The sequence below is a fragment of the Puma concolor genome, chromosome D2, assembly GCF_028749965.1.
Source record: "Puma concolor isolate L17-30 chromosome D2, mPumCon1.1.hap2, whole genome shotgun sequence".
Taxonomy (NCBI): Eukaryota; Metazoa; Chordata; class Mammalia; order Carnivora; family Felidae; genus Puma; species Puma concolor.
The window spans coordinates 31,164,723-31,192,712 of NC_141677.1; the positions used below are offsets into that span (position 1 = coordinate 31,164,723).

At 40.5% G+C, this 27,990-nt stretch overlaps 1 protein-coding gene across 1 annotated transcript; it reads left to right on the plus strand.

The window, feature by feature from the left end:
* The first annotated feature begins 637 nt into the window (after window positions 1-637).
* SUPV3L1 (Suv3 like RNA helicase) lies at window positions 638-27,966 on the plus strand. The gene is made up of 15 exons (XM_025918223.2): window positions 638-982; window positions 8,119-8,196; window positions 9,025-9,132; window positions 10,410-10,524; window positions 11,690-11,858; window positions 13,743-13,854; window positions 16,400-16,477; window positions 17,829-17,920; window positions 19,278-19,458; window positions 20,006-20,099; window positions 21,027-21,246; window positions 22,767-22,847; window positions 23,225-23,401; window positions 26,449-26,597; window positions 27,229-27,966. The coding sequence occupies exons 1-15, from the start codon at window positions 706-708 to the stop codon at window positions 27,659-27,661; spliced, it is 2,364 nt and encodes a 787-aa protein (XP_025774008.1). The 5' UTR covers window positions 638-705; the 3' UTR covers window positions 27,662-27,966.
* Window positions 27,967-27,990: the final 24 nt, after the last annotated feature.

A 27,990-nucleotide genomic window follows, 5' to 3' on the forward strand; every position in this document is an offset into this window, starting at 1 on the left:
GTACTAAGGACATATTTTAGTGCTATGCGGTTGTGACATCTCAGCTGCCTGGACGACGTACACAGACTGCTCATACTAAAAAACGAGTACTTACACAAGTGTCACACAAGGGGTTTACCTAAGAACTTGCAGAAACAAATTCCTTAGCAACACTCCTGAAGGCCAGATCAGGTTATGCCCTCTCACGCTGTTCTAACAGAAAACCAAAGTTAATAATCCAAGAAACTTGAGAAATGCTGTTTAGTGCTCCAGTCAGCAAGTCACGCTGGTGCCCACAGCAGAAGTAACCCCCAACCAGCCTGGTCAACACTGCGCCCCGCGGTGTCCACGCGATTCTGAACTCGCGCGCTCTTACAAGGCCAGCCTGAGTCACGTGACATAGCTCTCAGGCCCCCTCCCCTCATCTGTGACATCATCAATGGTGCCTGATTACTTTCTTTTCTTTAGAGAAAGCCGGCCCAATCAATAATGAAAAAGAGAAAGAATATAAGAACTTCTTCCTTTCGGTTTTTATTTCTAAGCGTTTCCTCTTCTTTATGAGCAATCGCACGACACTACCTTCTCCTTATTGATCGGGCGTTATCCTGGGCAGTTCCCCTGCGCGGTCTGGGTCTTTCTGGACTGTAGGCACTGGCGGGTCGCGTCATTGTCCACCGCCAAGTCCCGGGCTGCTCCCGCCGGCCTCCTTTAGGGCGTGCGGCCTCGATGTCCTTCTCCCGGTGTGCCTTGTTGTGGGCTCGGCTCCCGGCGGGGCGCCGGGCTGGCCACCGGGCAGCCGTCTGCTCTGCCCTTCGCGCCCACGTCGAACCCCTTCCTGGGGCTTTGGGGCGCGTGTCTGCCGTTGCCTCCTCCTCCTCCTCCTCTGCCTCAGGAGGCTCCAAAGCCCCGAACACGTCTTTGTTCGTGCCGCTGACTGTGAAACCCCAGGGCCCCAGCGCGGATGGCGACGTCGGGGCCGAGCTAACCCGCCCTCTGGACAAGAGTGAGTGCGGGAGCCAGCGAGGGCGGCGGGGGTGTCTGCAGGCCCACGCGTGGCCGCGAGGAAGCCGCATCCCCTTTCCCTGGAGAACCCGGGTCCCCTCAAGCGTTGTCATCGTGCCTGTCAGTGTCTGCCTACCGCGCTGGTTTGTGAGCCCCTCCAAGCTCGGGGCTGCGTCTTAGGAATCCTTTTATATGTCGCCCCAGAAGTGGTCTTTTTCCTTTTACTGCTCTCTGTGAATCGTTTCAACCCTCTTCCGATGGGACGATTCGCCTTTCTTTCGTCGTTCGGTGGACGACCGCTTTTTCTGGCATCCTTTTTTGTTCCTTCGCCCCTGCCCAGAACTGATACCCCTGAGAAGGGGCAAGGGAGGTGTCAGTGAAAAGCCAGAGGAGGATCGCTTTAAGGAGTCTTTATAATTTACTGGCACTTAACACTCCAGAAACTTACAGTGTCGCGGGGAGAAAGGATGTATGGATAACCAAACGTAATACAAGTTAGAACATGATAAGGGTGTCCTCGCCTAAGGTGGTCTGTATCCTGATCATCCAGGAGATGGTCTGTATCCTGATCATCCAGGACTCCAGAGAGAAAGGAGTCCGCTTAGCATCAGTAAGTGGCAGTGTTTTGTTCCCCAAACTAACTTTGGATGGGTTTGGCAGGGAGGCATGCGGATGGTTTCAAAAGGATTTTCAGATTCTAAGGTTGTACGTCTTTAGTTTCTGAACGATTAAGGAGGCAGGGAATTTCCTCAGACCAAACGAAGCTCTGGGAGGCCGAGGGAATTGTATAGCTGCACAGGGCACTAGCTCTCCAGAAGCTGTTTTCAGGCAGTTCACTTCAACAAGCAACATTGGTCACTCCTATTGTAATTTTTGTTGTTGTTAATTTTCTTTTTAATTTTTTAAAAAAATTTACATCCAAATTAGTTAGCATATAGTGCAACAATGATTTCAGGAGTAGATTCCTTACCCATTTAGTCCATCCCCCCTCCCACAACCCTTCCAGTAACCTTCAGTTTGTTCTCCATATTTATGAGTCTCTTCTGTTTTGTCCCCCTCCCTGTTTTTATATTGTTTTTGTTTCCCTTCCCTTATGTTCATCAGTTTTGTCTCTTAAAGTCCTCCTATGAGTGAAGTCATATGATTTTTGTCTTTCTCTGACTAATTTCACTTAGCACGATACTCTCCAGTTCCATCCATGTAGTTGCAAATGACAAGATTTCATTCTTTTTGATTGCCGAGTACTACTCCGTTGTGTGTGTGTGTGTGTGTGTGTGTGTGTGTGTGTGTGTGTGTGTGTATACCACATCTTCTTTATCCATTCATCCGTCGATGGACATTTGGGCTCTTTCCATACTTTGGCTATTGTTGATAGTGCTGCTATAAACATGGGGGTGCATGTGTCCCTTCAAAACAGCACACCTGTATCCCATGGATAAATGCCTAAGTAGTGCAATTGCTGGGTCGTAGGGTAGTTCTATTTTTAGTTTTTTGAGGAACCTCCATGCTGTTTTCCAGAGTGGCTGCACCAGCTTGCATTCCCACCAACAATGCAAAAGAGATCCTCTACTCCTATTGTAATTTAAAAATGTATACTACAACATACTATGGGCCAAAGCTTGTTTTGGGGGGCAGAAGTACAAATACTTAAAAAAATTTTTTTAATGTTTACTTATTTTTGAGAGAGACAGTGTGAGTGGGGGAGGGGCAGAGAGAGAGGGAGACACAGAATCGGAAGCAGGCTCCAGGCTCTGAACTGTCAGCACAGAGCCTGACTTGGCGCTCGAACTCATGAGCCATGAGATCGTGACCTGAGCCGAAGTCCGACGCTCAACCAGCTGAGCCACCCAGGCACCCCAAGAAGTATCATACTTTTACTGAAAAGTGTGATGGAACTCATGCCTATTCCTTTTTTTTTTTTTTTAAGTTCATTTATTTATTTTGAGAAAGGGAGAGAGAGCACGAGCAGGGGAGGCACAGAGGGAGAGAGAATCCCAAGCAGGTTCTGCGCTGTCAGTGCAGAGCCCGTAGCAGTCAGTCCCACCACTGTGAGATCATGATCTGAGCCGAAATCAAGAGTCTGGACGCTTAACCTCCTGAGCTACCCAGGTGCCCCAGTATGTGCTATTCTTTAACCAGTTCTTCGAAGACAGTGTTAGGCTAGCTATTTCACTTAACATGGGAGTTGGGAGGTCTTTATTTTGGGGTACTTTTAATAATGTAATAATACTATTAAAATAATAACTTTAATAATGTAATTATTGGTATTAATACTATTTATTTATCTTAAGGTTGTGGTAAAAAAATACATAACAAAACTTAACCATCTTAATTTTTGGTGTACAGGTCAGTAGTGGTTAAGTATATTCGCATTGTTGTGAAACAGATCTCCAGAACTTTTTATCTTGCAAAACTGAAAACCTAAACCCATTAAACAAGTTTCCTCGTTTATTTTATGTATTTTTTTCAAAATTTTATTTAAATTCTAGTTCGTTAACATATCGTGCAATGTTGATTTCAGGAGTAGAATTCAGTGATTCATCATTTATGACACCCAATGCTCATCGTAACAAGTGCCTTCCTTAATACCTATCTCCCATCTAGCCTGTCCCCCACCCACATCTCATCAACCCTCAGTTCTCTAAGAGTCTCTCATAGTTTGTTTCCTTCTCTCCTTTTACCCCCATCCCACATATTCATCTGTTTTGTTTCTTAAATACCACATATTAGCAAAATCATATGGTATTTGTGTTTCTGACTTACTCTGTTTAACATAACACACTGCAGCTCCAGCCACATCATTGCAAATGGCAAGATTTCATTCCTTTTGATGGCTGAGTATTATTCCATTTGTGTGTGTGTGTGTGTGTGTGTGTGTGTGTGTGTACATATGCGTGTGTGTGCATATATATACACACACACACCATATCTTTATCCACTCATCAGTCAATGGACATTTGGGCTCTTTCCATAGCTTGGCTATTGTTGATAATGCTGCTGTAAACTTCAAGGTGCATGATTCCCTTCGAATCTGTATTTTTGTATCTTTTGGGTAAATACCTAGCAGTGCAGTTGCTGGATGGTAGGGTAGTTCTACCTTTAACTTTTTGAGGAACCTCCACACTGTTTTCCAGAGTGGTTGCACCAGTTTGCATTCCCACCAACAGTGTAAGAGGATTCCCCTTTCTCCTCATTATCTCCAGCACCTGTTGTTTCTTGTATATAATTTTAGCTCTTCTGACAGGTGTGAGGTGGTATCTCATCGTGGTTTTGACTTGTATTTCCCTGATGATGAATCATGTTGAGCATCTTTTCATATTTCTCTTAGCCATCCATCTGACTGTCTTTGCAAAATTGTCTATTCATGTTTTCTGCCCATTTTTTAACTAGATTATTTGTTTTTTGGGTGTTGAGTTTGCTAAGTTTTTTGTAGACTTTGGATTCTAACCCTTTATCTGATATGTCATTTGCAAACATCTTCTTCCGTTTAGGCCACCTTTTAGTTTTGTTGATCATTTCTGTCACTGTGCAGAAGCTTTTTATGTTGATGAAGTCCCAGTAGTTCATTTTTGCTTTTGCCTCTGGTGACATAGAAGAAGTTGCTGCGGTCAGGGTCAAAGAGGTTGCTGCCTGTGTTCTTTAGGATTTGGATGGTTTCCTGTCTTACATTTAGGTCTTTCATTCATTTTGAATTTATACTTGTGTATGGTGTAAGAAAGTGGAGGAACTTCCATTCCTCTGCATGTTGCTGTCCAGTTTGCTCAGCACCATTTGTTGAAGAGACTTGTCTTTTTTCCATCGGATGTTCTTTCCTGCTTTGTCAAAGATTAATTGACCATGTAGTTGTGGGTCCATTTCTGGGTTTTCTGTTCTGTTCCCGTTGATCTGAGTGTCTGTTTTTGTGCCAGTACTATACTATCTTGATGATTACAGCTTTGTAATATAGCTTGAAGTCCGGGATTGTGATGCTTCCAGCTTTGCTTTGCTTTTTCAAGATTGCTTTGGCTATTTCAGATCTTTTGTAGTTCCATACAAATTTTAGAATTGTTCATTCTGGCACTGTGAAAAATGCTGTTGGTATTTGGATAGGGATTGCATTAAAAGTGTAGGTTGCTGGGGCGCCCGGGTAGCTCAGTCGGTTAAGCGTCCGACTTCGGCTCAGGTCATGATCTCGCGGTCCGTGAGTTCAAACCCCGCGTCGGGCTCTGTGCTGACAGCTCAGAGCCTGGAGCCTGTTTCAGATTCTGTGTCTCCCTCTCTCTGACCCTCCCCCGTTCATGCTCTGTCTCTCTGTCTCAAAAATAAATAAACATTTAAAAAAAAAAATTAAAGGGGCGCCTGGGTGGCGCAGTCGGTTGAGCGTCTGACTTCAGCCAGGTCACAATCTCGCGGTTCGTGAGTTCGAGCCCCGCGTCAGGCTCTGGGCTGATGGCTCGGAGCCTGGAGCCTGTTTCCGATTCTGTGTCTCCCTCTCTCTCTGCCCCTCCCCCGTTCATGCTCTGTCTCTCTCTGTCCCAAAAATAAATAAAAAACGTTGAAAAAAAAATTAAAAAAAAAATTAAAAAAAAAAGTGTAGGTTGCTTTGGGTAGTATGGACATCTGAACGATATTTGTTCTTCCAATCCATGAATGTGGAATGTTTTTCCACTTCTTCGTGTCTTCCTCAATTTCTTTCATAAGCTTTCTATAGTTTTCAGTGTACAGATCTTTTATCTCTTCGGTTAGATTTATTCCTCAGTATCTTAATGGTTTTTGGTGCAATTATAAATGGAATGAATTCCCTGATTTCTCTTTCTGCCGCTTCATTATTGTGGTAAAGAAATGCAACAGATTTCTGTATGTTGATTTTATATCCTGTGACTTTACTGAATTTGTGTATCAGTTCTAGTAATTTTTGGCAGGGTCTTTTGGGTATTCTACATAGTTGTCTGTGAATAGTGAAAGTTTGACTTCTTCCTTACCAGTTGAGATGGCTTTTATTTGTTGTTGTTGTTGTTTGTTGTCTGATTGCTGAGGCTAATACTTCCAGTCCTGTGTTAAATAACAATGGTGAGAGTGGACATTCCTGTCTTGTTCCTGACTTTAGAGGAAAAGCTTAGTTTTTACCCACTGAGGATGTTATTAGCTGTGGGTCTTTTGTATATGGCTTTTTTGATGTTGAAATATGTTCCTTCTATCCCTAGTTTGTTGAGGGTTTTTATCAAAATGGATGCTGTATTTGTCAAATGCTTTTCCTGTATCTATCGAGAGGATCATATATATATATATATATATTTTTTTAATGTTTATTTATTTTTGAGATAGCGCCAGCAGGGGGAGGGACAGAGAGAGAGGGACAGAAGATCCAAAGTGGACTCTGCTGACAGCAGTGAGTCTGATGCGGGGCTTGAACTCATGAACTGTGAGATCATGACCTGACCTGAGCCAAAGTGAGGACACTCAACTGACTGAGCCACCCAAGCACCCCAAGGATCATATGGTTCTTATCGTTTCTTTTATTAATGTGGTGTATCACATTGATTGATTTGTGAATATTGACCCATCCCTGGAGCTCAAGAATAAATCCCACTTGATTGTGGCGAATAATTCCTTTAATGGACTGTTGAATTCGATTTGCTGGCATCTTGTTGAGATTTTTTGCATTCATGTTCATCAGGGATAACGGCCTGCAATTCTCCTTTTTCGTGAGATCTTTGGTTTTGGAATCAAGGTAATGCTGGTCTCATAGAATGAGTTTGGAAGTTTTCCTTCCATTTCTATTTTTTTGGATGGCCTTTCTGTGTTTTGTGGGCAAAGACTGTATTCTCCATTTTTGCCTGCCCTTCCAGCAATATAGCATGTGTGCCTGGATCAGTAGAATGTTTATCTCTGTGGAATAATGCAGTGATATTTAACATGTACAGCGTTAATACAATTTCAGCTTGATTAAAATATTTTCACTTATGACATTATTGATTTATTATTATTATTTTTTTTCAACGTTTATTTATTTTTGGGACAGAGAGAGACAGAGCATGAACGGGGGAGGGGCAGAGAGAGAGGGAGACACAGAATGGGAAACAGGCTCCAGGCTCCGAGCCATCAGCCCAGAGCCTGACGCGGGGCTCGAACTCACGGACCGCGAGATCGTGACCTGGCTGAAGTCGGACGCTTAACCGACTGCGCCACCCAGGCGCCCTGACATTATTGATTTATAGTGGCCTGTTTCCTCAGCAGACATCTAACTCAGCTTCCCCTGTTACACAGTGATTCTCTGCTGTCACCCTTGAAATAGTTTTCTAAGCCTTGTTTGAATACTTCCAGTGACAAGGAGCTGGCACTTTTTTGAGGCAGCTTCCTTCACTCTTCTCATTGTTAGAAGTTCTTGTATAAGTTCCACTGAAATCTGCATCCCTTACTTCCCACTGGCTTTAATTATGCCATCTAGAACAAAATAAGTGTAGTCTGTTCTTTTTTTTTTTTTAATTTTTTTTTTTAACATTTATTTATTCTTGAGAGAGAGAGAGAGAGACAGAGCATGAACAGGGGAGGGTCAGAGAGAGAGGAAGACACAGAATCCGAAGCGGGCTCCAGGCTCTGAGCTGTCAGCACAGAGCCCGACGCTGGGCTCTAACTCACGGACCGTGAGATCATGACCTGAGCCGAAGTCGGCCGCTCAACCGTCTGAGCCACCCAGGCGCCCCAGTCCGTTCTTCTTAAAACCATCATCTTCCAACTAAAGATCATCCCTCACCTCTTTAGTCATTTACATAAAAACATGATGATCTGGTCCTTGCGGTACTGGTTGTCTTTCTAGATACTTTTTGGCCGCTCACTATTAGATGTTTAGAATGCTTGTAAGTGAATGAAACAGAATACAGTTATCTAAAAGTGGCCTGATGGAGGCTAGGGACCATGTCTAATCCTGTGGTGCGTTGCTTATTCTTCTCCAGTAAACAGGAATATTCTGTTTGACTATAATTTTTCTGGACAGCCCATTGCACTATTAAACCATAAAGAGCTCATGGTCAACTAAAACCTTTAAGTGCTTACAGCACTCAGTAGACCGCTGGCTTGAGTATTAGGATTTCAAGTATCTTTTGCTCTTTGGGCCTTTCTCCATCTGGAAAACCAATGTTAAGCAAATCTTTCTTTCAGATGAAGTAAAGAAGATCTTAGACAAGTTTTACAAGAGGAAAGAAATTCAGAAACTGGGTGCTGATTATGGACTCGATGGTAAGGCTACTAGCATTTCTATTAGAGATATTATTTTATTACTTCTTAGATTACATCTTTGTCAGTATTGTGTGAGACCTAGTGTGCCCTGGAAATAAGTGCATGGGGGTAGTCTGGAGGATTTCCCTGACCTTTGCTTCTGTCTTGGCAGGAGTTGGGCAAGATGCATCTGCTGTGCTGGACACACAGCAAGGGAGCTGTTGTTTAGCTTTCCTTCCTGTTGTGCTAGGATTTCACTTTTGGTCAGATGATAGTAAACCAGCTGTAGACCCCCTGCCCCCACCTCAAAAAAAAAGTCACTTTGAATTTTTTTTAAATGTTTATTTATTTTTGAGAGAGAGACAAAGATTCAGAGCACAAGCAGGGGAGGGACAGAGAGAGACGGAGACGCCGAATCTGAAGCAGGCTCTAAACACTGAGCTGTCAGCACAGAGCCCGACACGGGGCTTGAACCCAGGAACTGTGAGATCATGACCTGAGCCGAAGTCGGACACCTAACCGACTGAGCCACCCAGGTGCCCCCCACCAAAATCACTTTGATGAGTTAGGTGTGTTGCGTGTATATACACTTTATACATTTATTTACTTATCTTGAGAGCGTGCACATGAGCAGGAGAGGGACAGAGAGAGAGAGGGAGAGAAAGAGAGAATCCAGCAGGCTCTGTGCTGCCAGCACGGAGCCCGATGTGGGGCTCGGATGGTGAGATCATGACCTGAGCTGAAATTCAGAGTCCAGTAGTTAACAGGTGCCCCTGTATATGTACACTTATAAATAAGAAATGAAATGAAGACTAAGTCTTACCTATTTTGGTTTTGTATTTCCTGCAGCTCGTCTCTTCCATCAAGCATTCATAAGCTTTAGAAATTATATCATGCAATCTCATTCCCTGGATGTGGACATTCACATTATTTTGAATGATATTTGCTTCAGTGCAGGCAAGTGTTTAGAGACTTTTAAAAATCTCTTTAAAAATGTGTTGAACATACTTTGTATTTCTTCCCATACTTCATGTTTATTTCTCTGGTCAGAGCTTATTCACATCCTGTAAATAATTCTGTGCTTTTATAGGAGGCCTTTGAGGTCGTTTTGCTTTAAAAAAAATTTTTTTTTAGGTTTATTTATTTTTGGGAGAGAGAGAGAGACAGAGCATGAGTGGGGGAAGGGCAGAGAGAGAGGGAGACACAGAATCTGAAGCGGGCTCCAGGCTCTGAGCTGTCAGCACAGAGCCTGACACAGAGCTCGAACCCACGAACGGCAAGATCATGACCTGAGCTGAAGTCGGACACTTAACAGACTGAGCCACCCAGGCGTTCAGAGGTCATTTTGCTTTTATAGTGGGTCCCTGGATTAAATCAACAATATATCTTAAGCTTGAGAAAGGCAGCGGCCTTGACCTTCTGCTCTCCACTCTGTGTTGTATACAGGCCGCAGTGAAATGAACTCTCACAGAAGACAGAATTAATACATGGTGGATTCCATTTGTTTCTGCCACTGACTTTTTTCTCTCACATATCAGGACCGAGTTCTTGATGTAAAAGAAAAAAATATAAGAACGTTATTGTTGTGTTCCCATCGGCAGTTTGGCTTTGGTTATGGTTTTTAAATGTAAAGTGTTTGCACGTCCATTTCTGTTCAGTAACCATAGGTCTTCTTTCTAATGTATATATCCAGGTTGTTTATTTTTTTTATTTTTTATTAAAAAAAATTTTTTTTAACTTTTATTTATTTTTGAGACAGAGAGAGACAGAGCATGAACGGGGGAGGGTCAGAGAGAGGGAGACACAGAATCTGAAACAGGCTCCAGGCTCTGAGCTGTCAGCACAGAGCCCGACGCGGGGCTCGAACTCACGGACCGCGAGATCATGACCTGAGCCGAAGTCGGTCGCTGAACCAACTGAGCCACCCAGGCGCCCCCAGGTTGTTTATTTTTAACTTAACTTTCACCCAAGTTGATCTTTACCTATTTATATTGGAGGAGTAGAGCATGGTGGTTGACAGCCAATTTGTTGTTTCTGTAGAAAGTGTAAGCAAAATTAGGAAGAAAACATAAGACAAAGCAGGATCTCAGAAAAGGAATTCCTCGCTCCAGAGTTTTTTTTTTATCCTGGGGGCAGTGTCCCCTGAAGTGGCTCACTAAGAGGAAAAGTTTCACTGAGTTTGGTTATGGATAACTTGTAGACTGTATGTGTTAATGTAGTGTTTTATTTTTCAGCTCATGTGGATGATTTATTTCCATTTTTCTTGAGACATGCGAAACAGATATTTCCTGTGTTGGAATGTAAGGACGATCTACGTAAGATCAGTGACTTAAGAATACCACCTAACTGGTTAGTTTCTTTATTTGTGGATTTGAGATTTTCAGTTTCTGATCTTGGGAGATTAGTGATCATTATATATTATTATATATGTCATTATAATATTTTTTGTTGTATGCTGGACAAGAAATCATAAGGAGGCTAGGAGTTGTTTTCCCTAAAAAAACAGGCAATTAATTCTGGTATCTCCCCTTGATTCTGATCAAGTTAGGTTGTAGGTTTTATTAGGACAAATCTAGAGTAGCCCTTAGTTTAGGGTGTTGGCCTTACAATTCAAGTGTGGCCTTTCCAGTGTGAGCTCTCACCATTTCCACACTGTGGCTGGAACTCCAACATCCAGCGCTTTGCCACCCCTTTGAGATTTTCTGCCCAAACCCTTTGTGGTTGGGTGGGCCCTGCCCATGTTCAGCCCAGCCCTTGGTCAGGGATCCACAGGGTAGCCTCACATAGACTTCAAGGCATCCTCTCCACTGAACCCTTTCTTCTTTTCCACAGTTTGCTTTCAAATTCCACCTGCTTTAGCATCTCTGAATTTTCTCGCTACCGCTTAGCTCGTTGGGACTGTCATACTTTGCTTGGGTTCCACCTCCTTGTGCCCTCCTGGGGTGCAGTACGGCACAGCTCAAGTGTTCCTTTGTTTCAGGGCTTGTAGTCCTACACTGTCTGCTGTTTATATCCCTAAGCAGCTGCTGCATATACTGTCCAGTTTTGTACTTGTTTATGGTGGGAGGGCAAGTCCTGTACCATTCATCATGGCCAGAAGCAGAAGACTCAATTATTATATTATATATGTTGAAATTCAGAAGGCTAGGCATATTTACTTACAGGTTCATGTGTTTAGAGCTGTGGAAATGATGTGAACAGGTCTATGGAGCAGGATGGGGTTTAAACTTATTTTAAGTAACTTCTGAAGAAAAGGGACTAGTACAATAGCAAAAATATCCAAGGAATTAATTTGCATTTAGATTTTTCTGTCCTCTAGTTAGTAAATGCCAGTCTTGGAAAATAGTCATTATTTTATTGTGGATCTGAAACTTGTCATTTAATTTTAGTTTCCAAAGATGCTCTCTTGTGAATATTAACAAGGTGTTTCATTGGAATAGTTTTCAGTTGATACCTTTGCCAAGGTAGATTTTGAGGTTAATGGGATTAAGCTGTTTACCTTCTTATGTTTTAGGTACCCAGAAGCCAGAGCCATACAGCGGAAGATAATATTCCATTCAGGCCCCACAAACAGTGGAAAGACTTATCATGCAATCCAGAAGTACTTGTCAGCAAAATCTGGAGTGTATTGTGGCCCTTTAAAATTATTGGCACATGAGATCTTCGAAAAGAGTAATGCTGCTGTCAGTATATTACCAAGTATTTGCTTTTTTTCTTGTTAATTTTCATGTTAATTTCTTGAAAATTGCTAATTTTCTTGTTAAGGAGAACTGGGCAGGGTGAAGGTGGGAGTTGGGAAAGGGCATAAGTAATTTGCCATTAATAAAAGTTGTCATAGTTCATTGTACTTTGTAAGATGTACCACTATTTTATGTACAATTGAGAAAGAAAAAGATGCTGTCAATTAACTCTGACTTGCCATCAGTTGTTAAAATATATTCTGATTTCAGAGATAGTAAAATGTGAAAAAATGTGTATTAGAATGAATGAAACACAATTATCACAGAATATTTCACAAATACAGAGAAGTGCAGAGAATTACACACAAATAACCTGAACCCACTCCCCAACTCCCATCAGATTCTAACATTTTGCCATACTTGCTCTATTTAGTTTTTTAAGAAATAAAATACTGATATAGTTGAAACTCCCTCTGAAGTCCTCCTTTGCTTCCTCAGAGTTAACCTAACTCTGATATATTTAATTTACCTTTTTTTTAGATCAGACTATGATGCTATCAAAAAGAACTAATGATAAAGACTGACACCACCTTTTCAAACCTGAAGGACCAAATGCCCTGTAGTCTGAGGCATCGTTTCACTAAATGGGCCACATGTTGGTTCACTGTTTTATTATAACTTTATAATGTAAGATGAACCAGTTTGGGAAGATAACTTGTATTCTGTTTTTTTGTTCAGAATAATTTGTGTAATTTGCATACATAATGCCTCCTTACCATAAATATTTAAGAAAATATTTCCTCAGAACAATGACTTTGTTTTGCATAAATAACCACGTGGCATTTATCTACAGCAGGGTATTTAATATTGATAGAATACTATTACTTAATCTACGGTCCATATTCACATTTTGCCAGTTGTCAGTAATACCACCACCACTCTCTTCCAACTCCCCAGTATTCTATCCAGGGTGCCAGCACTGTATTTTGTTCTCCTGTCTCTAGGTTCCATTAATCTAGGACAGTTCCTAGGATCCTTCTTTCATCTTTCATAACCTTTACGTTTTGGACGACTAATGGTCATTTGTGGTAAACTGTCACTCAGTTTGGACATGTCAGATGTTTCCTTGTGATTAGTTTTAGGTCACTAGGGAGATGGGCTGTCCCAGATTGCCTAGACTTTCCCAGATTTAGCACCAAAAGCACTTCGTCCTGAGGAACGCCTTAATTTCTGGGCAAACTATACGATAGTATTAATGTTGCTCCTTGTCAAGGAATTATATTAGGAGATCTTTCTGTTTTTTTTTTTTTTTTTAAATAATTCTTTTAATGTTTATTTATTTAGAGAGCACAGAGGAGGGGCAGAGAAAGAGAGGGATAGAATCGCAAGTAGGCTCTGTGCTCGCAGTGCAGAGTGGGACACTGGGTTCCATCTCATGAACTGAGATTATGACTTGAGCTGAAATTAAGAGTCAGATGCTAAAAAAAAAAAAAAAAAAAAAAAAAAAAAAAAAAAGTTGGATGCTTACCCAACTGAGCCACCCAGGCACCCCAGGAGGTCTTTCCATTCTTAAATATTACTTATGGTATTCTTCCTGAATCCAGAAACAATTCACATTTGTTTTATTTTAATAAACTGCTACAGTGCAGAAATATACAAAGTTAAGTGAAACTGCTACACTGTCTCATATTTTTGATACCTGAGAATTTAGCTAATTAGAGGTGTTTCCAAGTTGACATACTTTGTGTAAGAGCGGCTTTCATAAAATTTTTTTAAAGGTTTGGGAATAAATTTGATGGTAATGGTGAGAATATTAAACAACCCAAACTTCTTTTTGCTATTATTTTAAAGACGGCAATAACTCCAGATATCTTTTTGTCACCTTAGGGCGTGCCGTGTGACTTGGTAACAGGTGAAGAGCGTGTGACCGTGGAGCCAGACGGGAAACAGGCTGCCCATGTTGCTTGTACAGTTGAGATGTGCAGCGTTACAACTCCTTGTATGTACATGCCATTTAAGAACCTTTACGGTTTAGTAATTTTTTCTTTTAAAATATAGTTAAACATATGAAATGTGTTTTTATTGTGAAAAAAATTTTAAATTGAGATGAATAGGACAACAGATACCCAGTGCTCACCAGTGCTCACTAATAAATGTCAGACTCTTGGTGATGTTTGCTTGTGAATGTTCCTCTCCCCTTTTCTCTTAAAGGAACTAAAATGTTAACAAGTATAGTTCCTTTTTTGATCCAACTGCTGTCAAGTGTTTGGTGTATATCTTTCCTGTCTTTTTTTACATCACCGATACATGTTACCTATCGATACTATGGATTGTATGATTCAAAACAGTCAGGTGATTGTCATACTGTATTATTGTTCCACAACTTGCTTGGTACTCTATGCAGCATGTTTTTAGAACTAGTCTTGTTATATGTATATTATATGTTTATCTTATGTGTATAATATGTATCATAAATCTATATATCGCGTTTATTCATTTAAACTTATAACGAAAATTCCATCTTACAACTAAAATTGTTAATTCCCCTACTAAAGAATATTTAGGTTGTTTAAGGTTTTTCATTATTATATATTGCACTGCAATGAACTTCTATTTAAGTAGTTTTGAAAATATTTTGTTTAATTTTATTTTTTAAATGTTTATTTTGAAGGGGGGAGGTGTGTGTTAGCAGGGGAGGGGCAGAGAGAGGAGAATCCCAAGCAGGCTCTGTGCTGTCAGTGCAGAGCCTGACATGGGGCTCAAACTCACAAACTGTGAGCTCAAGACCTGAGCTGAAACCAAGAGTGGCCGCTTAACTGACTGAGCCACCCATTCGCCCCTGAAGATATTTTAAATAAAAATTAACTTTTCCTCACCAGTAAGCAGTCATATCTTTGTTATAGAAAATATAAACATAAATGCAAAGAGAAGGAAAAAACCCATAACCTCCCAGTCCTACTCATCCAGAATCAACAAGTGTTAATGCTGTGGTGTGTATTTTCCAGATTTCTTCTATGTTTATGTTTGTATTGTGTATGCATATGCTTATGTGTGCATTGTGAGTGTGTATATTAAATAGGAATTACACATTATGTACTCTAGTTAGCGTTTTCATTTTAATAATCAACTTTCTGAGTAGATAGTTTTTTTTACAAATGAATTTATTATAAAAGTAACACATTGTAGACATTCTGATAGCACAGGAGTTCATAAATCAAAATTCCCTCTTCTGTCTCTTCTAATCTTGTTTGTATGTACCCAATTGGAATAAGTAATTTTTAATCTGATGGTTTTTCAGTATAAAACGTCCTCTCTGGGACACCTGGGTGGCTCAGTCGGTTAAGCATCCGACTTCAGCTCAGGTCATGATTTCACGGTCCGTGAGTTCGAGCCCCGTGTCGGGCTCTGTGCTGACAGCTCAGAGCCTGGAGCCTGCTTTGGATTCTGTGTCTCCCTGTCTCTCTGACCCTCCCCCATTCATGCTCTGTCTCTCTCTGTCTCAAAAATAAATAAACATTAAACAAATTAAAAAAAAAACAAAACAAAAAAACAAACAAAAAAAGTCTTCTCTTTTGTTTCCTAAATGTTATTATGGGTATATTAATTTTTTTTTAATGTGCTCTTCTCAACTCCTTGGTATTTGAGGAAGAAGATTAAAATAAAATTGATATGACACAAGGAGAATAAAATAATATGGTTGAAAACATTTTGGCAAGGGCATCTGTGTGGCTCAGTCGGTTAAGCGTCTGACTGTGGCTCAGGTCATGATCTCATGGTTTGTGAGTTCGAGCCCCTCATTTGGCTCTCTGCTGTCAGCACAGAGCCCACTTTGGATCCTCTGTCCCCCTCACTTTCTGCGCCTCCCCTTGCTCGCTCACTCGTTCTCTCTCTCATAAAAAACATTAAAAAAAATAAAATCTTTTTGGCATTAGAAAATAAAGTGAGGCACTAATTTTTGCCTTAGTGATGAGGTTTTAAAACCCATAAGAATGAGCATAGCTAGAGCTCAGGAAATTACACTTTCTATCCCATTTTCTGCTCCTGACACCTGTCTGGGTTCACATGATAGAGAAGCTTCATTTACAGTAGGACTGTCTGCTCCTTATTCCTGGAAGCTTAGATGCTTACTTCTTTTACTACCCCGTGGATATGTTAGTTCTTATTAAGTAGATTCTCCAGGCTCCCTCTGAGATTGCAAAAAATAGGACAAATGAACCTACGAGATGTTGTATCGCCTGGGTTAGAATTTTATGTTTTTAGATCTTAAGCTTATACAGCTTGGGCCAGTGACTTAACTTCTCTGGGCCTCAGTCTATTCTTCTATAAAACGGTTAGAATGTGATACTTATGGCATAGATTTGTTGTAAGGATTAAATGAGTTAAAATTGTAAAGCACTTAGAACAAGCCTGCCAGAAAAGAAGTGCTTCGTGAGCAAGCGATAGTGGTGATTATGGTGGTGATGAAAGCTTGAGTTTGGGTGCTATAATTTGTTTATAGTATTATTTAAGTATATTGTATTGCTCATGACGAATTTTTATTTTAGATGAAGTGGCTGTGATTGATGAAATTCAAATGATTAAAGATCCAGCCAGAGGATGGGCCTGGACCAGAGCGCTTCTAGGTTGGTGGTCTTAATGCTAACACCCGTGCTTTGTGACCTCTGCACGGAGTTGCATTTCTCTGCTTGACATTGCCAGATAGAGTTCTTAGGATCCTCTCTTTTTGGCACAAATCAAACAAAATGTCAGCCTAGTGTGAGTTCTTAGTTCCTAAATATTATTTTAAAAATGGGAAGTCCAGTTTTCTTACTGTAAAGTTAGCATAACCGGTTAAAGTTAAAGTGTTCAAATCTTGCCACCTTTACACAACCATCTTAACATTTTGGTGTTTCATGCGGTCTTTTTCCTCGTGCATATGGTGTTTTGTGAATATATTATTTTGTATCTTGTGTTTTCTTCGGTTCTCTTGTTTCATAGATTTTTTTCACACCACATATTAATATTGCACATTCTCCGTTGAAGAGCTATACTATTTTTTTCCACAGAGTTGAACATTTGTTCCTATTATTGATAGTGCTACAGTAAAAATTTCTGTGGCCATAGCTTTTTATTTATTTATTTTATTATATCTTTAGGATAGGCTCCTGGAATTAGAGTTCTTGAGGTCCATGGACATGAATGAATATTTCTACTGCTCGATATTGGAGTGAATTTTTGATCATTGTGTTATAGGGCAGGTGTTTGCAAAGTTAAAAACAAATAGCTGAACTCTCTCTTCAAACAAATCATATACCTTAAAGCCTGTAATTTAAAATGAGAGTGGATCTGCTCAGTGGTAAGGAGCTTGGAGTTTCTTTTACCCTCCGGTCCCCAGCCTCCGAGGTACCTCAGTCATTCCATTGGAGCCTAATTTGAAAAACACAAGTATAAGATTCAGTACTAACCAGCAGAATGCCAGGTTCTGGTCCTTTGCTGGCTTTACTCTGTAGTGGACTCAAAACCATAGCCAAAGCAGTTTAAGAGCACTGAGATTGGAGTGCCTGAGTGGCTCAGTTGGTTAGGCATCTGACTCTTGGTTTTGGCTCAAGTCATGATCTTACAGTTTCATGAGTTCAAGTCCCGCATTGGGTTCTGTGCTGGCAGCATGGAGCCTGCTTGAGATCCTTTCTCTCTCTCCTTCTCTGCTCCCTTCTACTTGCACCGTCTGTGTCTCTCTCAAAATAGTAAAATAAAAATAAAATAAAATATAAATAAAATAAAAAAACACTGAGATTTATAGAGATAATCTTTGCCCGCTAGAAGGTTGTCGTGAGGTTTGAATCAAAGAGATAATTATCAAAGAGATAATATTGATGAAAACACTTGGTAAAGTTATAGAGCAATCGGTAAGGAAATTTCAAGTATTTTTGTTATATAAAGTGTGAAATATTTAATTTCGTATCTTTAAAAAACTATCGATTTTGCATTTAACAGGACTCTGTGCTGAAGAAATCCATTTGTGTGGAGAATCTGCTGCCATTGACCTGGTTACTGAGCTCATGTACACGACGGGAGAGGAAGTGGAGGTAGATCACATGCTTTGTTCTCAAGGTGGCATAGCAAATAGCCTGGAGTACCCCAGCAGTGGCTTCAGGGGTCCCAGATAGCAGCAAAGTCAGAACTTAACTAAAAAGAAAGTGTCATTTCCTCACAGTTGGCTAGATCGTACGTGTTTGGTTGAACCTCATGATCCGGAATTCCGGCGGAATGACCATCATACCCCAAGCCTTCCAAAAGTACAAAGAGACTCGTAATCTTCTCTTGACAATGCCTTATGGAGTGTGAGCAGTTCTCTTTAGAATTAAATAAGTCAGGAATGTTGGAAGTTTGAGGCTTAGCAAAAGCATATGGTTTTCAGAATTTTGGATGTCAGAGATTAGGGCCTTTTTTTTTTTTTTTTTTCCCAATATATGAAGTTTATTGTCAAATTGGTTTCCATACGACACCCAGTGCTCATCCCAAAAGGTGGAGATTAGGGCCTTTTGCTAGAGATAGTTTGTATCCCTTTCTCCAACGTGGAGAGTAGAAAATAACTGGTTTCCTTTCAATCCTAATTTTTTGTGGTTTTTTTTTTTTTTTTTTTTACTATAGTTCTTTAATAAGATGAAGAAATACTTAAAAATTGGTTCGTCAGTTTTGTGTTCAGCTTTCAGAGAGAGGGTGGGATGTAGTGGAAAAAATTCTGGGTTCTAGTCTTGGCTTTGCTGTTAACTAGCTTCGCGTTGTTAGGCAGATTGCAGAAGGCTAGAACCGAAGGAATCCTTAGCAGGCCTGATCTTTTATGTGGACTTTATTTTGCTTTTTCATAAAATTGAAATAATAGTTAGTAAACCTCTGAACTTACCAAGTTGCCACAAAAATCGAATGTATATGAAAGTGCTTTGAAACTCTGCGACATGGGGGTGCCTGGGTGGCTCAGTTGGTTAAGCGTCCGACTCTTGACTTCAGCTCAGGTCATGATCTCACGGTTTGTGAGTTCGAGCTCTACGTCTCGGGCTGTGCACTGACAGCACGGAGCCTGCTTGGGATTCTCTCTCTCCCTTCCTCTCTCTGCCCCTCCCCGACTCGTGCTCCCTCCCTCCCTCCCTCCCTCTCTCTCTCTCTCTCAAAAATAAGTAAACTTTTAAATAAAGAACATTAAAAAAAAATTTGGTATGCTGTATATAACATTTTGTTAATTTAGAAAACACCAATGAGAACTGATGGTAACATTTATAATATGAAAATAAATGTTTTTCTATATTGTAAAATACCATGTAAATGTAAAAACATTGGAACCTGTCAATTTTTAGCTGCTTTTGATTGCTCTGCCTATTTTTCACCTAATAGTGACAGGAAGTTGAGTTAGTTGTGTTATTTTACAATATCATGTCTTTATTGTAGGTTCGAAACTATAAGAGGCTTACCCCCATTTCTGTGCTGGATCATGCACTAGAATCATTAGACAACCTTCGGCCTGGGGATTGCATTGTCTGTTTTAGCAAGAATGATATTTATTCTGTGAGTCGACAGATTGAAATCCGGGGATTGGAATCAGCTGTTATATATGGCAGTCTCCCACCTGGTAATTATTGGCTTTCATCATGACAGGGACATGAAGTCTCTTATTTTTTGCCATTTATGTTGAGATGTGTATAGAAAACACAGTAAAAGGTACTGAATAAGGTTGTTTGATACATTAGTAATTTTTATGGGTCAAATAAAATAAATATATTTCTCTAGTTCATCTTGGTGGGGATAGAAGTTTTTTAATTATAGCTCTTGCTGCTCTTGTTAGACTGTATTTTAAATGTTGAGTTGATGATTTTGTTACCGAGATGTCATTAAAATATGAGCTTGGTACATCGTCTTAAAGGTGTAGTCCTGAAATCTCTTTATAAGTGTTCTCAGAAATGGGGCTAGTAGGGGATTGTGTTGCTCTATGTCAGGATATTTAAAGGAGTAGGAACGAAAGATAAGTGGCTCTTTGAGGACATAAAGCAGTAAGTTTGAAACAGTAAGAGTTTTATTCATAAGAATGGAGAATGAGAGGTGAGGGTTCTAAGATCTACTTAGTACGATGTGGTAAAAGATTGAGAGCACTGAGCGAACGTAAACTGTTCTTGTTTTAGGGACCAAACTTGCTCAAGCAAAAAAGTTTAATGATCCAGATGATCCATGCAAAATCTTGGTTGCTACAGATGCAATTGGCATGGGACTTAATTTGTAAGTAATTTGTTTTTAATAATCATGGGTATTCCGTGGGTTTTCTAATTGGAATTAGAATGACCAAACACTTAACGTTTAGGAGAATGGGTATTATAATACAGTCGTGAGGTTTATCTTGCTGACATCTCTTGAGGGAATAAAAAGAAAATATCACATCGCACTAGGGATTTTGAATGACACTGCCTCCCACTAACCTGTTATAGTATCTCACTTTATTTTCAGTTTCTCAGCAGGTGTATGAGTGCCCATTATGAATGTGGGGCTGGCCAATATCTCTAGGAGTAACAGTGTTGTGTCTAAGTATTTTCTCTGAGGAGTCAAGGCAGTTACACCTTTTGGAATCCAAGAAGTATTCAAAGCTATTAATGGCATCCAACTTCTTTATTTTAGAGAAAGAGAGGGAGCAAGAGCAGGCAAGAGGGGCAGAGGGAGAGACAGAGAATCTTAAGCAGGCTCCATGCACAGTATGGAGCCTAACATGGGGCTTGATCCCACAACCCTGGGATCATGACCTGAGCCGAAACCAACAGTCAGACGCTCAACAGACTGAGCCATCCAGGCTCCCCAACAGGAGCCAACTTTTAAAAACAGTCTGATAGCACTTTATATGGTTTACTGGTAAAAAAAAAAAAAAAAAAAAAGTCATTTTCTATACCTTATTGAAGTATAATTTACACACTCCACAGTTCATCCATTGTAATTGCACAGTTTAATGGTTTTTAGTAAATTTATACATTTGTTAAAAAGTACTATTTAATGGGAAGGAAAAGAATTACTGACAAACCTCTCTTATACTGTAAAGAGTGGACAAGATTGTAAGCAGGTCTAAACTAGAACTGGAGTGAACATTTCTGTAGTGACCCAAATGATGGGGAGTTTTTTATACAGCAGTCTGTATTGAGATTACTTTTATTTCTATTTCAGGAGCATAAGAAGAATTATTTTTTACTCCCTTATAAAACCCACTATCAATGAAAAGGGAGAGAAGGAAATAGAACCAATTACCACCTCTCAGGCCTTACAGATTGCTGGCAGAGCTGGCCGATTCAGTTCAAAATATAAAGAAGGAGAAGTGACAACAATGAATCGAGAAGATCTCAATTTACTAAAAGAAATTTTGAACAGGCCTGTGGATCCCATAAAGGTAAGGTGTAACGTGTTCATTACTTGTCTGCGAAGGACAGTCATTCCTTCCTTCACTCACCTTCCGGACCCTTGCCTCAGACACCTGGAAACAGAAATAAGCAAAAGAAAGTTTTGTGCCATGAAAATCCTGTCAAGAAAGCCCTACTTTACTGCTTTGGAGAGCCCTAGGGACCCCTTCATTAGAGAATGGTGAGCAAATGGAAGATCCAGATTGAACGAGTTTAGTAAACCTGATTTTCCTTGAGTTCTTTCTGTACTCTAGCATTGGGTGGGGAGAGGGGCGTAGTTGCCTCAGGTGGGCACCCCGCTGTGACAGCCAGCTGAAAAATTGTGAGAAGCTTGAATGTAGAAGAAACTCTTGAGTGTGGGGCCAAAACAGTACTAAGCGATATAACTTTGAGCCAGTTCGGACGAGGTTAACTTTCGGTTAGTGTGGTTAATGAGGCAGCAGCGTATGTATTTTAGTTACAAGTTTGTTAACTCATAATTTAAGTTGCCTAGAAAATTTACTTATAAATTAACGTGGCTCATCTCGTTTTTCAGTGACGCTAGTAAAAGGGGAATATAAATGAGTCGATGCAGGGGCGCCTGGGTGGCGCAGTCGGTTAAGCGTCCGACTTCAGCCAGGTCACGATCTCGCGGTCCGTGAGTTCGAGCCCCGCGTCGGGCTCTGGGCTGATGGCTCGGAGCCTGGAGCCTGTTTCCGATTCTGTGTCTCCCTCTCTCTCTGCCCCTCCCCCATTCATGCTCTGTCTCTCTCTGTCCCAAAAATAAATAAAAACGTTGAAAAAAAAAAAATTTAAAAAAAAAAAAAAAAATGAGTCGATGCAAGGGAAAATTCCTGGAGGAAAGCTGCGGTTGAAATCCTTTCTGTAGCTTTTGTTAAGAGTTCAGTTGCTAAGGACACACCCCCGTTTCCCCTGTGTGCCTCATTTCTTGTGCCCATACTCTTCGTCCCTCCCATGACTCAGGTCTGTCTTCCTTCCTCCTTTCCTCCTTTCATCCTTTGCTCTTTGTGTTTCCCATTCCTTTTCTCTTTCTCTTTTTGCTTATACCCGCCTTATTAATACTGGGATACAGTTGAAGAGAGACTGGCCTCCATGGAGACATTCTCTCATGTATTTATCTATGTTTGTCTGTCAGTTTTATTGCCTTGGTTAAAGCGATTGGGTTTTCCTTGTTCATTTTTGTTCAGTGAAGATAACAGAGACCCTGGAAAGTATTTTTGGTACTCTGTCAGATCATCAGAGGTTTGAGAAATACTAACTAAAATGCCAGCGAAAGGTTGATGAGCCAACTCGGTGGGTATAATTGGTCAGGGTCACTAAACCATCTCATCAGCTTTCTCAATTGGTGATAAATGGGAAAGTGACATTGCTTTTTTCTTTTTTACTCAAATTCTTGTCATTTAACTCATTTGGTGAGAGCTTAGCCTGAGTATAGGACTTTATAAACAACTTAAGAAAAGTTGTCCTCTAAGAAGGAGAAACTCAAGAGTTGTTCTTTCTTTTACTAAAGGCAGCTGGCCTTCATCCAACTGCGGAACAGATTGAAATGTTTGCCTACCATCTCCCTGATACGACACTTTCTAATCTCATTGTAAGTAAAAACTTACTTTTAAATCTCTCCTAAAATATCTAAAATATCTTTTCTAAAAAGGTTGATATTGCAGACAGTTACTAATTAACTTCGTGGGCATCAGTGGATAGTCTATTTTTGTGATATTGTTATTTATGAGGTTTATCTTGAAAGTGAAAACCTCCTCTCAAAATCTTCTGGAACTTTTGTCTTGAGGAATTTTCTGAGTATTTCAGGTTGGGAAAGATATAGGGGAGGTCTTTTAGCCTGTGAGGACAGTGAATTAAACAGGCCTTTCTAGAAGACTGTTAAGGATTCAGAGATTGTCTTTTGTAGGCTTGAGTACTTTATTCATGCCCACTTAGGCAGTCCAATAATGTATCTTTTTTTCCCTTCAGGATATTTTTGTAGACTTTTCACAAGTTGATGGGCAATATTTTGTCTGCAATATGGATGATTTTAAATTTTCTGCAGAGTTGATCCAGCATATTCCATTAAGTCTACGAGTGAGGTATGTTTTCTGCACAGCTCCTATCAACAAGAAGCAGCCTTTTGTCTGCTCTTCGTTGTTACAGGTAAGCCTTTATCTTTATATTTTGAGTTGTTTCAAGTCAATGCATTTCCCTAAACAGTACTTTGTTATTCAAGGTAAAAGAGTTGGAGAGTACTTTTCCATAGGAGATACTATATAAGAACTTATATATAAAGTGGCTCTTTTTTTTCTTAAATGACAAATTCTTTTGAGGGAAGGGGGTCTTGCCTGATGATATACGTCTTTTTTTTTTTTTTTGCCTGCTTTTTATTTTTATTTTTATTTTTATTTTAAGTAGGCGTCATGCCCAGTATGGGGTGTGAACTCACAACCCTGAGATTAAGAGTCACATGCTCTACTGACTGAGCTACCCAGGTGCTCGCTAATACACTTCTTTCTTAGTAGCATTGGTTAATATTTTTTGGAAGGGAAGGGGAGTAGGGGTTAGTGGTGGTCATAGTATTCGGTTTTCCTGATTATAAGGCACTGATCCAGGGATTGCTGTCTTTTATGAGTTTGGTGCCGGGCTTTTAGCCCCTTCTTATTCATTTGCATAGGGATACAAACCTCTGCCTTCTGAGGAGCATTTACGCACCCAAAAAAGGGGGGCAGGGAAGGGCAGTGGAAGCTGAACTTCCAGCCTCCTGCCATGTCCTCTCACCTTGCGGAGCCCTTGCCTCTCCCCTGTTGCCTCTTCCTAGAGTGCCCTCCCTGTCCCACTAAACCCAAGGGCCTCCTCTTGGAATCCTCCTCTGAAAAAAAAAAAAAAAGAAAAAGGGGGCGCCTGGGTGGCTCAGTCAGTTAAGCGTCCGACTTCAGCTCAGGTCACGATCTTGCGGTCCGTGAGTTCGAGCCCCGCGTCGGGCTCTGAGCTGATGGCTCAGAGCCTGGAGCCTGCTTCCGATTCTGTGTCTCCCTCTCTCTCTGCCCCTCCCCCGTTCATGCTCTGTCTCTCTCTGTCTCAAAAATAAATAAACATTAAAAAAAAAAAAAAAAAAAAGGAATCCTCCTCTGACTCTAGTCTTGCCCCTGTCTTCTATGTAGAACTCAGCATTCTGCATACTGGCTGTGTTCTCACCAAATCTGTTTCTAAATTTATGTTCGAAATTACTTTCAAATTTCATAAATAATACATAAATGCTTTCTCACTGCGTGAAGTTAAAACATTACGGATAGGTTAAATTGGGCTACCACCCCCAATCTCAGTCTTTGGACAGAGCTACAGTTGACAGTTTGTGTCATTGCAGACCTTTTCCGTTGCATTTGCTTACATATGTGTACATATGGAAATTCTAGTTTTGTGGGTGTGTTTTCCCATAAATGTTATAATGAATTATTCTGCAACTTGCCTTTTTCTTTTCCCTTTAATATGTCTTAGAGGTATTGCACACCCAGGTATTTACTTAGGAAATATGTTTCTTAGAGCTGGCATTTATGAGAGAGTTAGTTAGCATAAGGTTGACATTTCTGGAATAAAGTCTGAAATGCTATAAAGTGACCTGGGTGGGGGCACCTGGGTGGCTCAGTCAGTTAAGCGTCCGACTTTGGCTCAGGCCATGATCTCGCGGTTTGTGAATTTGAGCCCTGCGTCGGGCTCTGTGCTGACAGCTAGAGCCTGGAGCCTGCTTTGGATTCTGTGTGTCCCCCTCTCTTTGCCTTTCCCATGCTCATGTTCTGTCTCTCCCTGTCTCTTGATAATAAATAAATGTTAAAAAAAGATTAAAAAAAAAAAATGACCTGGATGGAGCTCGGGTCCATGGTCCTGACTCTGTTTTACCACCCTTCAAACAGCTGTTCTAATGAAGCAGAAGCATTTTACTAAGGGGTAAGAAGTCTGGAATGGTAGAGGCCGGCAGTTGCTTATGTGTTCTGATACTGTTAGCATATGAAATGTAGAGATTTTTCCTTTTTTTCTTGATCACCATTATGACTGAACTTTAAAAGACCTCCATCCCATTGATGGCCTCTGGTGCCCCGCAGGATAGTTGTTTGGAAATGGTGTTCCAGGGAGCTCCTTTAGGGCCAGCTGTTGGACGGAGGTATCTGAATGGATAAGTATCTCTCCCTTCCCCTTTTTGGACAGCTCCATACTTGGCTCTTTTACGTATTGGATTTTTACTAGTTTGTGGCCAGAAATATTAAAGTTTGGCTTGTCCTGCTCAGCAGGTTAGCTTGGTCACATTTCCATCCTTCATGGCTATTCTGTTTGGCATGTGTTAGCAGAATGCATGACCGAATTTAATAAAATCATAACATTATTTAACCACAATTGTTCTAAAACTGCCTCGCCTCTCTGATGTATGGACTTTACTTAGGTTAGACATTTAGAGATAATTTTCCCTAATCAGGACATGAACGATTTGAAATCAGCTTATTCTTGAAGCTAAACTTTTGCTCTACAGGTCTCACATGGTTGTATTTCTGTCTCCTATAGTACATTGTGATGCATAATAATGCCTGGCATTTGTGGGGGTTGGGGGCAGCCTGGTTTTCCGAGCACATTCTCCCAACAGTGTCCTGTGGTTCAAGAAGGAGGTATGGTGGTCTTATGGTATTGATGAGGTCGCTGAAGCACAGAGTGATGGCTTGGCCAGAGCCACACAGCTAGTGAAGAGGTGCAGAGTCTGTTTACTAGCTTGATCGACTCATGCCCAACCTTGCACCAAGCCACCTCAGAGTTTCTTTATGATAAGGAAGGATATTGACAAGATACAGCTTATATTTGCAGTTACAGGACCATTCCATAAAGGGGTGGAAATGAGAGACTTCAAAAATATCTGTCCAAAACTTGTAACATTAAATGTTCATTAAAGTTAACAGATTTAGGCTTTGTTAGTTTTTGTACGACTTCTGATGTACATATTATTGCCCTGGCTTTGGAAAATGAAGGAAACCCCCCCCGCACTTTTTTTCTTCAAGGTATCTTTATGAAGTATTAAATATTCTTAAAAGTATGGAAAAGTATAAAGAAGGAAAGAAACCAGCCTGTTGAAACACAACCGCAGTTAATGTTTTGTTGTGCTTTCTGTTTCTGATTGCAGATTTAAGTGCATTTTGATTCTTTCACCAAACTCTTTTCTTCTCTTTCAGTTTGCCAGGCAGTATAGCAGGAATGAGCCACTGACCTTCTCGTGGTTACGCCGATATATTAAATGGCCATTACTTCCACCTAAGAATATTAAAGACCTCATGGATTTAGAAGCTGTCCATGATGTCTTGGATCTTTACCTTTGGCTAAGGTATCACATTTTTCCTTTACCTGCTCTCACTTTTCTGAGTAATAGGGAAAATCAAAGGTTTTATGAATGGTCTTTTGCTCTCTCAAGTAACAGGCACATTTTTACAGGGTGCTGTTATGTTTATTGTCCATTATGGCAGTCGAGTCTTGTTTATACCCATTCTAAAAATGACTAACGACTTCTTATGATTCTAGTTCAGATAGGTAGGTGAGGAAGTGTACTAGATTCTTGCTACACAGATGGTGGTCCCCGGACCAAAAGCATTGGTATTATCTAGGAGCTTGTTAGAACTAGAGAATATCAGGCCCACCCCAAACTTAAACTACATTTTAACAAGATCCCCAGGTGATTCATTTGTATATTAACATTTGAAAGGTGCTGCTTTACATCAGTGATTCTCAAAGGAGGGGCCTGTCCCCCTTAAAATATGATTCACTTAAGATATGAGTGATGACCTACCCTCATAATGACAGTATTCCTCAGGTGTGTTGGGGCTGAGCAAAGGCACTGGACAGAGTCTGCAAAAACAGAACATTTGGGGGCCAGTGTCCAGATGTAGTTACATCATTGAGATAAGCCCAATGATTCTGATAAGGGCTGTTGCTATATAACATAATATGTCTTTTCCTAGCTACCGGTTTATAGATATGTTTCCAGATGCCAGCCTCATTCGAGATCTCCAGAAAGAACTAGATGGCATTATCCAAGATGGTGTACACAACATCACCAAACTGATTAAAATTTCAGAGTCACATAAGCTGTTGAACTTGGAGAGCTTGTCGGCAGAGAACCGGTCCCGATTGTCAGGAACTTTAAAGAGCCAAGCTAGAAGGGTGCGCGGCACCAAAACTGTAGGGAGTAAAGCTGCTGAGCCACCTGTCCCCAATGGAGGAGAGAAATCCCTTGCTTCCAGACTGGTGCAACAAGGACTCCTCACTGCAGACATGCTGAAACAGCTAGAAAAGGAGTGGCTGACACAACGAACTGATGGCAAAGAAAGAACAGAGCCTGGGACTTACTCAAAAGGGACAAGAAGAAAGAAGAAGGAACCTGATTCAGATTAGTTTTATTTTATTTTTATTTTTGCCAATAAAAATCTATTTTAAAATCCTTTTTTCCTCATATGTATTTACTGCCTGCTACGGTATGTGGCTATTACGGGGTTTTTGTTTGTTTGTTTTGTTTTTGTTTTGCTTTTTGCTTGGGAAAATTAGCTCTTAAAGATAACTGCTGTTTGTTTCAACATTTAAAAACTACGGAATGTCTTAGGGATTTTATTTAAAGCTTTATATAGTGGCCATTTGTAGTATAGCACTAAGACAGTGCGCTATAAGGAACTGTGAATGAGAATAAAATCAGTTTGGTGAAATGTTTTGACCAGTTTCCTACGCTG